This window comes from Oncorhynchus keta, chromosome 27 (genome assembly GCF_023373465.1).
Source record: "Oncorhynchus keta strain PuntledgeMale-10-30-2019 chromosome 27, Oket_V2, whole genome shotgun sequence".
Lineage (NCBI taxonomy): Eukaryota > Metazoa > Chordata > Actinopteri > Salmoniformes > Salmonidae > Oncorhynchus > Oncorhynchus keta.
Genome location: NC_068447.1, coordinates 48251136 through 48265467, shown reverse-complemented (window position 1 = coordinate 48265467; position 14332 = coordinate 48251136). Strand labels below are relative to the sequence as shown.

Below are 14332 nucleotides of genomic sequence, written 5' to 3'. Positions count from 1 at the left end.
TCTTGGCATTCTCTCCACCAGCTTAACCTGGAATGCTTTTCCAGCTGGAGTTCACATAAAATACAGAGCACTTGTTGGCTGCTTTTCCTTCACTCTGCAGTTCAAATCACCCCACACCATCTCAATTGGGTTGAGGTCGAGTGATTGTGGTGGCCAGGTCATCTTATGCAGCACCCATCACTCTTTATTGGTCAAAAAGCCCTTACACAGCCTGGAGGTGTGTTGGGCCATTGTGCTGTTGGAAAAACAAATGATAGTCCCACTAAGCACAAACCAGATGGGTTGATGTATCGCTGCAGAATGCTGTGGTATCCATGCTGGTTAAATATGCCTTGAATTCTAAATAAATCACTGACAGTGTCACCAGCAAAGCACCGCCACACCACCTCCTCCATGCTTCACAATGGGAACTACACATGCAGAGATCATCTTCACCTACTCTGCGTCTCACAAAAACACAGCGGTTGGAACTAAAAATCTCAAATTTTCACAATGGGAAAGTAATTCTGCTTTGAATGTTGGTTAAACTTGAAAACTCACTTTTGAGAAAAGGGCCTTTTGAATGTTATGGTATCTACTGGAGAGCTCTCCTTTGTCAACACCCATTCAGCATTGTTCACCCTCTTAAGCCAGTCCCACCCATCTCTTTAAGGATTCACATGTGAGGTCATGTGCTAAACAGTGACTAGTGTAGTAAAGATTAAGACTAAAAGTGGAAGTAGCCTACAATAAGGAAAAATTATAGATAAACGGTGTCCAGATAAAAAAAATATTTTCTAAATATTAGATGATGCTGTCGTGTCTTAGGCATCATTAAAGGTGAATACTTATTTATCAAATCAGTTCTCTGTAATTATTATTACATGATTAAACTAATCATGTAAATTTAATTAACTAAGAAGTCGGGGCGCCATGGAAAATCTTCAGATTACAAAGTTTGAATTTTCCTAATAGAACTCTTCAGATATTTAATATCTGATTAATTAGTCTTCTATTAATTAATTATTCTTTACCTCACATCAGTCTCATTCCAAACATTTGTAAATCGTTGGTTATCTGCACGGACCCAGCCTAAACTATGAATCATCCATACACCAATCATTTATTTACTAGCTAAATAATCACAGAAATGCATTAACCTCTTGAGTGTGCTACATGACATTTATCATGAAGTCACCCAGGTGTCCCACACAAGTAGCTCAAATGTACCCAAGTGGCCACATTGGTGAAGTTGAACTATATACAAAATACCAAAATGGTATTCTAACACCCCCGCCCCCCCCCCCAAAAAAAAAAAAAATGGAGAAAAAACATGAAGAAAAAAATGCTTAACATTTACAAAATAAAACTTTCAATATTTGGAAAAACTTCAGTCCTCTACACAATATTGTGCTGCTGATGTCAGGTGCCATAGCAGTCTCTTTCTGCTGTAAAGCAGAGGGTCACCAAGCATGTGATGCAGGTGATGGGGGACTTCATTTAGCAAAGAACACAACGACGCCTCCATGCTGTGCCCTTTTGGCCATTCGGAGTCAGTGTCACTGTGAAAGAAAATGTTCAGTTAGAATAGTTTCACATATGAGCCCTGTATCAACATGTATAATAAACAGATATATAAAGAGTACAGGGAACATAAGGTTGAATATATTATTATAGACCTGCTAGATCTACTGTCTCATTTACATTATGACAGACCAGCTAGATCTACTGTCTATTTTATATTATGACATTTCAGCTAGATCTACTGTCTCCATTTCACTTTGGCCATTGTTGTGGGCCTGCCCCCCTCCCTCAACAGCCTCAAATAGGCTATTTCATGTGAGGCTGGGTTGGGGCGGCAGACACACTGATCTCACATTTCATTACATTACATTTTTATATATTGCTACTCAAATAAAAAAAATCACAAATAATATTTTATATTATTAATTTCAAACAACGGCATTAGCATGAGAAGAACTTACCAGTCCAAAACGATGTCCTCTCCTTTCAAAATATATTCCTCCATTTGGGAATCGCTAAATTAATCGTCCTCCAACAATCTGTCTCACTTTCCCGATCAATTTCTTCTAAAATTGTGTGTACATCTATATATATATCTAGACCTAGATTTAGCTTTCCCTGACTTAGTCGCCATACTGATTAATATATATAAACAGCTGAAAATGCGCTTTACCAAAACAATGCTGTGCGTAACATGCGTTGCTCCTTCCAGTATGAAACTTCAATGGCGAATGACCCTCTTTACGCCGGAGTTTACTACATGGGTTGGTCTTCCAACACATAAACATTACATATTGCCGTTTACCTCAGCTCATTGGCTATCTACCCAGCTAGATTTCAAGACGATCAGTGGTCATTGGGTTAAAAGTCAATCAACAGTCAATCAACGAAACAGCGGTCATATCATTGGTGCACAATGATGTCATTACTTGTTATTTTCAAATCGGTTTCTTTCAGTCAATACGTCCCGCGAAATGACCCATCACATTTGGTTGTGTTACAAACAAACCAGTTGATTACAATGAAACCAAACATGACTGGAAAAGTCACGTTTTGTGTGTGTATTTACATCAATTATGTCATCGAAATGGAATGAGACGGAATTCACAACACAAGCGGTTCACAAAATGTTAGGCTAAAAAAATGGATTTTATCAAACAAAAGACCATTCATTGTGTAACAATGAGCATTGGGATTGTAAACAGAGGAAGATCGTCAAAGGTAAGCTATTTATTTTATTGCAGTTTGTGATTTTGTTACGCCTGTGCTGGTTGAAATAGTTGTTTTTTATGGGGCTCTATCCTCAGATAATCGCATCGTATTCTTTAGCAGTAAATCCTTTCTTAAATCTGACAACGCAGTTGGATTAGCAATATTGTAGGCTTTCGAAACTTGTGAGACACTTGTATTTTCATGAATGTTTAATATGACTATTTATGTAGCGATCACCGTATGTTGTCGAATTTTATCCCGCTAACGGGTTCGGTGCGCAGAGAGGTTAAGTAAATGTAAAGATACCCTAATAGAAAATGACTGAAGGAAAATACTACTAGAGTAAAAGTCTAAAAGTATTTTGTTTTAAATATACTTAAGTACAATTATTTTTGTATTTTTATTATTTTTGTATTTTTATTCCTTTTTTCTTTTGATACTTATCTCAAATTTCTTTATATTAAACCAGGCGGCTTAATTTTTTTATTTTTTTTATTGACGGATAGCCAGGGGCACACTCCAACACGCAGACATAATTTACAAACAAAGCATTTGTGTTTAATGAGTCTTCCAGATCAGATGCAGTAGGGATGACCAGGGATGTTCTCTTGATAAGTGTGAATTGGACAATTTTCCTGTCAAAATGTAACAAGTACCTTTGGGTGTCAGGGAAAATGAGTGAAAAGGACATTATTTTCTTTTGAAATGTGGTGAAGTAAAGTTGCCAAAAGTATAAATAGTAATGTACAGATACCCCCCAACAAATACGTAAGTAGTACTTTGAAGTATTTTTACTGTAGTACTTTACACCATTGCCCAAATGCCTTCACAGCAGTACATTAGCTTACTCTATATACTGTTACACACGCATTTATCACATAGTATTCCATACATAAGTTCATGCAACCGCCGTTGAAACCTGAGTGAGGTGCACATGTACAGTACATAAACAGTAACCAGCCAAATGGTTACTTGCGGAGTAGCAATATCAGAAGGTGTCAATATAAATCAAATAATATGCAGTATGAACATGAACAATATCAATAACGATATCAGCGATAGACAAGGTAGTTAGTTATATGCATACAATCAGGGGTAAAAGTGGCTGAGCAGTAGTATAAAAAATTGAAGCAGCAACGTATGCATGTGTGTTAGGAGAGTTAGGAGAGGCACTGCAGATAGTGCTGATGACTGGATCGTCCGAACAACGCATGAACAGGGGAATCTATATTTGGACATCCTGTTTCTGTCCTGCCTTTGACTTTGGTGCAGGGCATGTGACGTCTCTATAGCCTCTTTGTTACAAAACTCCCTGATCTTCTCAAAAAGGTAAGTTTGTCTAGCTGTATCCAGTCCAGGTGGTGCTTGTACAGGCAGACCCCCCGTGGGAGGAAGGATGTCAGCTTTGTGCAAACTTGTTCTTGTTTTGGCCACTGCAGTTATTACAATTCGGGTCCACACGTGTTTCCCCAACTCCCTAGTTGGTGAAGAAATGGTGCATATAGTTGATAACTGCACTGCTGCCTTTGCTGGATGACGTGCCCTCATTAATCAAGTAGTTGACTTGTTATTCCTTCACAGCAGACACCAAACAGGCCACACTTGCGAGGAGTTAAAAAGTACATGGGACCTGGCTACATAGGGTCAGAATGATAGTAGATGGGACCTGGCTGCATAGGGTCAGAAGGATAGTAGATGGGACCTGGCAACATAGGGTAAGAAGGTTAATAGATGGGACCTGGCTGCATAGGGTCAGAAGGATAGTAGATGGAGCCTGGCTGCATAGGGTAAGAAGGATAATAGACGGGACCTGGCTGCATAGGGTAAGAAGGATAGTAGATGGACCTGGCTACATAGGGTTAGGATGATAGTAGATGGGACCTGGCTACATAGGGTCAGAAGGATAGTATATGGGACCTGGCTACATAGGGTCAGAAGGATAGTAGATGGGACCTGGCTACATAGGGTCAGAAGGATAGTAGATGGAGCCTGGCTGCATAGGGTAAGAAGGATAATAGACGGGACCTGGCTGCATAGGGTAAGAAGGATAGTAGATGGACCTGGCTACATAGGGTTAGGATGATAGTAGATGGGACCTGGCTACATAGGGTCAGAAGGATAGTATATGGGACCTGGCTACATAGGGTCAGAAGGATAGTAGATGGGACCTGGCTACATAGGGTCAGAAGGATAGTAGGTGGGACCTGGCTACATAGGGTCAGAAGGATAGTAGATGGGACCTGGATACATAGGGTCAGAAGGATAGTAGATGGGACCTGGCTACATAGGGTCAGAAGGATAGTAGATGGGACCTGGCTACATAGGGTCAGAAGGATAGTAGATGGGACCTGGCTACATAGGGTCAGAAGGATAGTAGATGGGACCTGGCTACATAGGGTCAGAAGGATAGTAGATGGGACCTGGCTACATAGGGACAGAAGGATAGTAGATGGACCTGGCTACATAGGGTCAGAAGGATAGTAGATGGGACCTGGCTACATGGGGTCAGAAGGATAGTAGATGGGACCTGGCTACATGGGGTCAGAAGGATAGTAGATGGGACCTGGCTACATGGGGTCAGAAGGATAGTAGATGGGACCTGGCTACATGGGGTCAGAAGGATAGTAGATAGGACCTGACTGCATAGGGTCAGAAGGATAGTAGACCTGTAAACAACAAAATAACATTGAGATAAATTACAATTAATTGTCTCACCCCTGTCAGTCTGTATTCACACAGCTCAGTAAAAGGTATTTGCCTGCCTCCATTTATATATACACTACCGTTCAAAAGTTTGGGGTTACTTTTATAAATGTCTTTTAAAAAATAAAGATAAGCACATGTTTTGTTGTCCATTAAATTGATCAGAAATATAGTATGACTATTGTAGCTGGAAATGGAAGATTGTACACCTATGTAGATATTCCTTTTTTTAAAACAGAGGCCCATTATCAGCAACAATCACTCCTGTGTTCCATTGGCACGTTGTGTTAGCTAATCCAAGTTTATCATTTTAAAAGGCTAATTGATCATTAGGAAACTCGCAATATGATAGCACGGCTGAAAACTGTTGTTCTGATTTAAAAAAACAATACAACTTGCCTTCTGTAGACTAGTTGAGTATCTGGAGCATCAGCATTTGTGGGTTTGATTACAGGCTCAAAATAGCCAGAAACAAAGACCTTTCTTCTGTAACTCGTCAGTCTATTCTTGTTCTGAGAAATGAAGGCTATTCCGCGAGAGAAATTGCCAAGAAACTGAAGATCTCATACAATGTGTACTACTCCCTTCACAAAACAGCACAAACTGGTTCTAACCAGAATAGAAAGAGACAACTGAGCAACAGGACAAGGACATTAGTGTCTAGTTTGAGAAACAGACGCCTCACAAGTCCTCAACTGGCAGCTTAATTTTTATTGAACCTTTATTTAACTAGGCAAGTCAGTTAAGAACAAATTCCTATTTATAATGACAGCCTAAGAACAGTTCTGCCCCTGAACAGATTTTTTAGCTTGTCAGCTCCGGGATTCGATCTACTGGCCCAACACTCTAATCACTAGGCTACCTGCCACCCCATTAAATAGTACCCACAAAACACCAGTCTCAACGTCAACAGTGAAGAGGCGACTCCGGGATCCCGGAGTCGCCTCTTCAACTGTTGACGTTGAGACTGGTGTTTTGCCGGTGCGATTTCATGAAGCTGCCAGTTGAAGACTATTTATGATCGCCATTTTCCACCCCACGTCCAACTTCTCTCTTTTCCAACTACTACATTCAACTTCCACATAATGAGCATGGTGCTTAACAGCCCCGGTGCGCTGGATGACATCTGAAACAAAAACTGTTTATGTACTGTAGTACTACTGAAGACATCTTGACTCTTTGCCATCATCCCCTTATGGTCTTTATTCCCTACTCTCTCTCCCCCCACTAGGAGCTGCTGAAGCGGACGCCCAAGAAGCACTCGGACTACCCTGCGGTGGAGGAGGCCCTGCAGGCCATGAAGGCAGTGTGCTCCAACATCAATGAGACCAAGAGACAGATGGAGAAATTGGAGGCCCTGGAGCAGCTACAGTCGCACATCGAGGGCTGGGAGGTGAGGGATACTGTCCTATTTTAGGCCATGGTGCTAGGATGCACCCTAAAGATCACCACTGATGGAGGTAGAGCGGATGGGAGTGAGGGCAGAGAACAGTGCTCAAAGGTGAGAAAAGGGGGGAGAGAAGCGTTCCATAAGGATGAGGGGTGATAGAAGGGTGAGAGGGACATGGAAGGTGAAAAGAGAGAAAGGAGGAAGGAGTAATATAAAAATGAGAAGGATGCGAGCGAGAGAGGGGTGGGAGGTGAGGAGAAAGATTGAGAGGTCTGAGATAAAGATGGATGAGAGTCAGATGAAGATGGATGGAGAGAGAGAAAAGGGCAAGGTTCTCCTTTTATATAGAAATGGGACATGTGACCTGAAAGGGATGGAAAAGGGAAGCTCTGAGTTTGGAGTTTTGTCATTGGATTTTCCCCACTCTCTTTCTAGCTCGATCTCTCACACACGTATACTGTACACACACAGACACACACACACACACGCGCACACACACTGTCCACCTCCTTGACCCCATCCCCACTCTGTCCCGGCTGTTGCTATAAAGCTTTGGCCAGTTTGAGAGTCCACTGAGCACCATTTCATTTTCTGTGACGGTAAAATGCTCCTCCAGCCTCCCAAATCACCAGCGTGCACAGTGCATGGATAGGGCTTGGGAGTGGAGTGGAGTGAGGTGCCCAGTGCTTTTTTTCACACATCCCTCACCCTCCACAACAGAGCCCATGTCTCCTGACTCCCCTTGGCCCCCGAGAGGACAATCCACTCGCTCAAGAGCCAAGGGAAGGCCAACAGGCACCCTGCCCAATGTCACGATGTCATTGCGGTCCCTTCCACAGATCAATGTGTTGTGTTGATATAGGAATGTGATTGTCGTTTTTTTCTCGAATTCAATTCTACCTACTGACGTGGGGGCAGTTGGACATCTGCGTTTGCGATTGGTTCTCTCATATCACTTTGCATTGACCCCTAGCAGTATTAGGATGAACGAGTAATGGGACATACGCAAGAGTGTATCACAGTCTCATGAAAGGCACTGCCCTTCCTTGCTCCCTGTAAGCACTCCATCTTTAGCCCGTTAGTTCTACTTTCTCCACTCCCCCACGTTCCAGTTGAATTACCTCTCCACTCATAATGGGAATGTAGTAGTGCGGAATCAAGACCCAGCCGCATTACCGTTGTCCTGATAGACAGACAGCCCCCACTATCCCTACATCAACCACCTGGCTTTCTGCCCAGTTAAACATGGAATTGGATTGATCGGGGGAAACCTTATGTCTGCTAGGCTGGTTGGAATCCATCTGACCTCAAATGGCACCTATTTTTGTGCACTATTCCCTATATCAAGGGGTACCCAAGTACTATTTGAGAAGGTCCTGTCGCACACATTTCCTAGGTGTCAAAGGTCCGGATGGATAATGTAATTTATCATCGTAGTAACAAACCCCCACCTCGCAACCCACTCGACCCGAAACTGTTCACACACCTCTTGTTGGTGGAGAGAACATTAAAAATGCACAAAGCTAATTTCCCACAATTCTGCACATTTTGCTTTGGGAAGAGATTGTTTTTCCTTTTTTAAGCTGATTTCCTACAGTTCTACGCATTCTTCCATGTCTTATGTTTGTTTATATGATGCCAGGAGTCGAAGCCCGACCAAATAAAAAATAAATAAATACATTTTGGAACCTGCTGTCCATATTGATCCCATTCCGGGCACCGTTCCGGTCTTCCAGTTGAGTATGGGGGCCCTATATAGTGCACTACTTTCGACCAGGGCCCTTAGGGTGCCATTTCAGACGCACCCCCATACGTGATTAACGTCACAGCTGAAATCCCATTGGTCAACCTTTGAAAATCCCTTTAGCTTTCTTGTTTACATTTTGTGATGGTGTATAACCCTAAAAATACTGACTTACAAATGTCACATCTAATGACTAAATTGTGATGAATGGACCTAAAGTTCAACCACGTTGTCAAAAAGGTTAATTGGCCACATACCGAGTCATATTAGAGCCTTTAGCACATACTGGATGATGTTATCCAGCTTCTAAAGCTACAAAGCTAATCAGAGAGACTTTAATATGTAGCCTGAATGATAATGTGTTATGAAACAAGTTGAATCTCTCAATTGAAAACGTGTGGGTGGCTTAAAGAAGGACAAGTGAAATAGCCAGGTATTCAGACGCGCCTGAAATGCGCCTGAATGCTTATTTAGAATGTCCAGTTTTGATTGACGCAACAGTCAGCATGTGAGCTAGCCACACTGTTTTTTCCACAGAAACCTTTAGCACAAGCACAGTCCTTACAAAGTTATGTCCTGAATGTGACTAGTTTATTTTTGGATGCAATGTTCAGACATTCACAGAAGTAGCGACAGCATAACACAATCGTCAGAACCGGAAAATGTAGGCTACATTAGTCTTAGTGCTAACTGAGGAAAGATTGACGTAACACAAGTGGTCATAGTTAGTTAACTCTCGGCTGACAGAAACTACAATATGAATTAGCTAATAGCAATTACTATTTATAATTTGTCACATTACGGGTGAGCCCACCATTGATCGAAATAATCGAGTAAAAAACTTTCTAGAAAACAAAAGTAATCCGACGATGGGGTAGTTTGTGTGCGCCTCTGTTTTTTGTGTCAACCAAAGATGGACTAGATGAGTTTGGTCTGTTTGCGGTGTGCATGTTGAAGGAGGTGTGTCAGCTACCTTCCCTTCATTCACTTCCGGAAGTTTACACGAAAGATGAGTGAACCATTCCTTCAGCTCCATTATAACGTCTTTTGTAAAACAGACGTTTAGGTGATACCCAGAATGCATTATATAATGTCAACAAACATGGCGCCACACATAGCTGGCAAATAGCTTAGCATTAGCTCATTATAATCAGTACAACTTTCAGATAAGTATTTTACACACACCATAGGAATCCAATACATTCTATACAAGAATCAGAAGGCATTACTTGTCAGCAGTACTTGAAAACATGAATTAAACTGTAAATACATTATGCCACATGCATGTATACATTCAGTTGAAGTCGGTGGTTTACATACACCTTAGCCAAGTACATTTAAACTCAGTTTTTGACAATTCCTGACATTTAATCCTGGTAACAATTCCCCAGATTTAGGTCAGTTAGGATCACCACTTTATTTTAAGAATGTGAAATATCAGAATACTAGTAGAGTGATTTCTTTCAGCTTTTATTTCTTTCATCACATTCCCAGTGGGTCAGAATGTTACATACACTCAATTAGTATTTGGTAGCGTTGCCTTTAAATTGTTTAACCTGGGTCAAATGTTTCGGGTAGCCTTCCACAAGCTTCCCACAACAAGTTGGGTGAATTTTGGCCCAATCGCCTCCTTGCTCGCACACACTTTTTCAGTTCTGCCAACAAATTTTCTAAAGGCTTGAGGTCAGGGCTTTGTGATGGCCACTCGAATACCTTGACTTTGTTGTCCTTAAGTCATTTTGCCACAACTTTGGAAGTATGCCTGGAGTCATTGACCATTTGGAAGACCCATTTGCGACCAAGCATTAACTTCCTGACTGATGTCTTGAGATGTTGCTTCAATATATCCACATAATTGTCCATCCTCATGAAGCCATCTATTTTGTGAAGTGCACCAGTCCCTCCTGCAGCAAAGCACCCCCACAACATGATGCTGCCACCCCAGTGCTTCACGGTTGGGATGGTGTTCTTCAGCTTGCAAGCTTCCCCCTTTTTCCTCCTACCATAACGATGGTCATTATGGACAAACAGTTCTATTTTTGTTTTATCAGACCAGAGGACATTTCTCCAAAAAGTACCATTTTTGTCCCCATGTTCAGTTGCAAACTGTAGTCTGGCTTTTTGTATGGCGGTTTTGGAGCAGTGGCTTCTTCCTTGCTGAGCGGGCTTTCAGGTTATGTCGATATAGGACTCATTTTACTGTGGATATAGACACTCTTGTACCTGTGTCCTCCAGCATCTTCACAAGGTCCTTTACTGTTGTTCTGGGATTGATTTGCACTTTTCGTACCAAAGTACGTTCATCTCTAGGAGACAGAACGTGTCTCCTTCCTTAGCGGTATGACAGCTGCGTGGTCCCATGGTGTTTATACTTGCGTACTATTCTTGTACAGATGAACGTGGTACCTTCAGGCATTTGGAAATTGTTCAAGGATGAACCAGACTTGTGGAGGTCTACAAAAAAATTCTGAGGTCTTGGCTGATTTCTTTTGATTTTCACATGATGTCATGGAAAGATGCACTGAGTTTGAAGGTAGTTCTTGAAATATATCCACAGGTACACTTCCAATTGACTCAAATTATGTCAATTAGCCTATCGGACGCTTCTAAAGCCATGACATCATTTTCTGGCATTTTCCAAGCTGTTTAAAGGCACAGTCAACTTAGTGTGTGTAAACTTCTGATCTACTGGAATTATGATACAGTGAAATAATCTGTCTGTAAACAATTGTTGAAGAAATTACTTGTCATACACAAAGTAGATGTCCTAACCGACTTGCCGAAACTATAGTTTGTTAACAAGACATTTGTGGAGTGGTTGAAAAACAGTGTTTGTAAACTTCCGACTTATATACATACATACATACATACATACATACATACATACATACATACATACATACATACATACATACAGCACAAGTCAAAAGATTGACACACCTACTCATTCCAGGGTTTTGACTGTTTTCTACATCAAAACTATGAAATTACATTCAATGTTGCCTTGATGTCAGCTTTGCACACTGTTGGCAGTCACCTGGAATGCATTTCAATTAACAGGTGTGCCTTAAGTTAATTTGTTGAATTTATTCCTTAATGCGTTTGAGCCAATCAGTTGTGTTGTGACAAGGTAGGGGTGTTATTCAGAAGATAGCCCTATTTGGTAAAAGACCAAGTCCATTTTATGGCAAGAACAGCTCAAATAAGCAAAGAGAAATGTCAATCCATCATTACTTTAAGACATGAGTGTCAGTCAATCAAGAACTCTGATAGTTTCTTCAAGTGCAGTCTCTCAAACTATCAAGCGCTATGATGAAGCTGGCTCTCATGAGGACTGCCACAGGAAAGGAAGACCCAGAGTTACCTCTGCTGCAGAGGATAAGTTCATAAGTTCATTAATTTGAGATTTTTGGTTCCAACTACTGTGTCTTTGTGAGACGCAGAGTAGGTGAACGGAGTATCTCTGCATGTGTGGTTTCCACAGTGAAGCATGGAAGAGGCGAGTCCAGGCTCTGTCGCAGCCGGCCACGACCGGGAGACCCATGGGAAGGCGCACAATTGTCCCAGCGCCGTCCGGGTTAGGGGAAGGTTTGGCCCGAAGAGATGTTCCCATCGTGCACTAGTGACTCCTGTGGCTGCATCGTTGAGAGCATCTTGACTGGCTGCATCACCGTTTGGGATGGCAACCGCTTGGCATCTTACCACAAGGCCCAGTACATCAATTGGTCCGAGTTCCCTGCCATCCAGGACCTCTATACCAGGCGGTGTCAGACGATGTTCCAAAACTCCAGTCACCCAAGTCCGACTGTTCCATCTAGAGGTTTTGATGCACCAAATCTGGAACCGACAGGACCCTGAACAGCTTCCACACCCAAGCCATAAGACTGCTAAATAGTTAACTAAATAGCTAGCCTATTTGTATTGACCATTTTTTTGCACTAACTCTAACCCAAGTTAACGTTACTAACATTGTATTTATCCCTTGTGTTTATTATTTTTTAAATGTTCCTCTGCATTGTTGGGGAAGGGCCCATAAGTAAGCATTTCACTTCTAGTCTACACCTGTTGTTTACGAAACGTGTGACAAATACGATTTGATTTGAGAGATTGACGGGCACCAGTGATCTAATTGCCGTCCTCTCTTGACTGTCAGGGCACCAATCTGACTGACATATGCACCGAGCTGCTGCTCCACGGCAACCTGCTCAAGATCTCCGCCGGCAACATCCAAGAGAGAGTCTTCTTCCTGTTTGACAACCTCCTGGTCTACTGCAAGAGGAAGTCCAGGTGAGATTGGGTCGGAAGGGAAGGAGTGACGGAGTCATGCACCTCAGGAAAGTGGCAGGAATGTGTTTTCATTCATTGACGAGAAGTCACCATAGAAAGAAAGCCAGACGTGGAAAAACTGAGTAAATCGCCAAATCCTGTTTGTGTAGTGTGTACCAAGCTCATTTTATATGCAAGTCTAACTAATGTGTGTGTGTGTGCATACTTGCGACCTGTGTGTGCTTGAGCACTGTATAATTGTTGTTTTTTCAAAGTTGCCAACACGTTTTTTTCTGAGCAGGAGTAACACATTTTCACAATTTTATGTTAAATTTCGTAGGGTAACTGGGAAGAAATCCACAAAGAGGACCAAGTCCATCAATGGCCCCCTGTACATGTTCAGAGGAAGAATCAACACAGAGGTGATGGAAGTGGAAAACGTTGAGGATGGAACAGGTTCGTGCCAGCCCCACCAGTCATCAGTTCATATAGGAGCATCCATCCATCCCTCTTTTCATTCATCCATTCAGTCATTTTCTTTCTTTCTAGATTAGCTGGTAGAGTAGATTATACAAAGCTAATGAGTGTTGACAATTTGGGTGTGGCAATAAAATCTTGCGTAGGTTTTTCTTGTTTGAGCTGCTTACAAACGGTCAGGTGACTATATGAATCTGCTGTCTGCACATTGGTTCAGAGCGGATGCACCGACCTGCATTTCACACCTTTGAACTACTGGGATGCATGCTGTTGCAAGAACTGGCACTTATTATTACTGTTTTGCTCATGTGGTTTATTGCACACCAGCCTGTTTTTTTCATGTCTTGTGTTGAAATAGTAGTTAAAATTGTTCAAATATAATATATATTTAATTTGAATTTTTAATTTGACCTTTATTTAACCAGGCAAGTCAGTTAAGAACACATTCTTATTTTCAATGACGGCCTGGGAACAGTGGGTTAACTGCCTGTTCAGGGGCAGAACGACAGATTTGTACCTTGTCAGCTCGGGGGTTTGAACTCGCAACCTTCTGGTTACTAGTCCAACGCTCTAACCACTAGGCTATGCTGCCGCCCCGATTGAAGTAGCCTGGGGCAGTATAACCAATGAAGTAGCCCCTAAAATGCTAATCCCTCCGTTCTTGCACTCCAGACAGGCTCAAGGAAATGTTCAAAGCATCTGAAAGATTTCAAGTACTCTTTGAACCCAGGTCTGGTTGTTTTCTGTGAGTGGGTTTCTAGTTGTAGCTGTAGGCCTTAGAGGTATGAATGCACGTCTTCTTGGGTTCACATGCCTCTTCTCTGTGCCCCACGGGTTATTTGCTGCCCGTCGCTTCGTACTTTCAGAGGAAATCACAAAGGAAAACATGTTCTCTCTCTGCATGTTTGCCAGGGAGACCGTATAACCTGATAGTGGGACCAAGGTCATGTGTCCTCTTTACACTGCCAGGTTAGCTTGTCTAAGGTTGATAACTGCACTTTTACACCATTCCATTGATTAGTTTTACAGTAATAAGG

At 42.0% G+C, this 14332-nt stretch overlaps 1 protein-coding gene across 2 annotated transcripts in view; it reads left to right on the top strand.

The window, feature by feature from the left end:
• Positions 1–14332, top strand: part of LOC118360231 (phosphatidylinositol 3,4,5-trisphosphate-dependent Rac exchanger 1 protein-like) — a 135144-nt gene that overhangs the window by 36912 nt on the left and 83900 nt on the right. For both annotated transcript variants that reach the window (XR_008083278.1, XM_052482564.1), the window contains exons 6-8: positions 6650–6811; positions 12706–12839; positions 13159–13274. Coding sequence is in view for 1 of the 2 variants with exons in the window: in XM_052482564.1 (XP_052338524.1) it covers positions 6650–6811; positions 12706–12839; positions 13159–13274 (412 nt within the window). In the remaining variant the exon portion in view is untranslated. The remainder of the gene's footprint in view (positions 1–6649; positions 6812–12705; positions 12840–13158; positions 13275–14332) is intronic.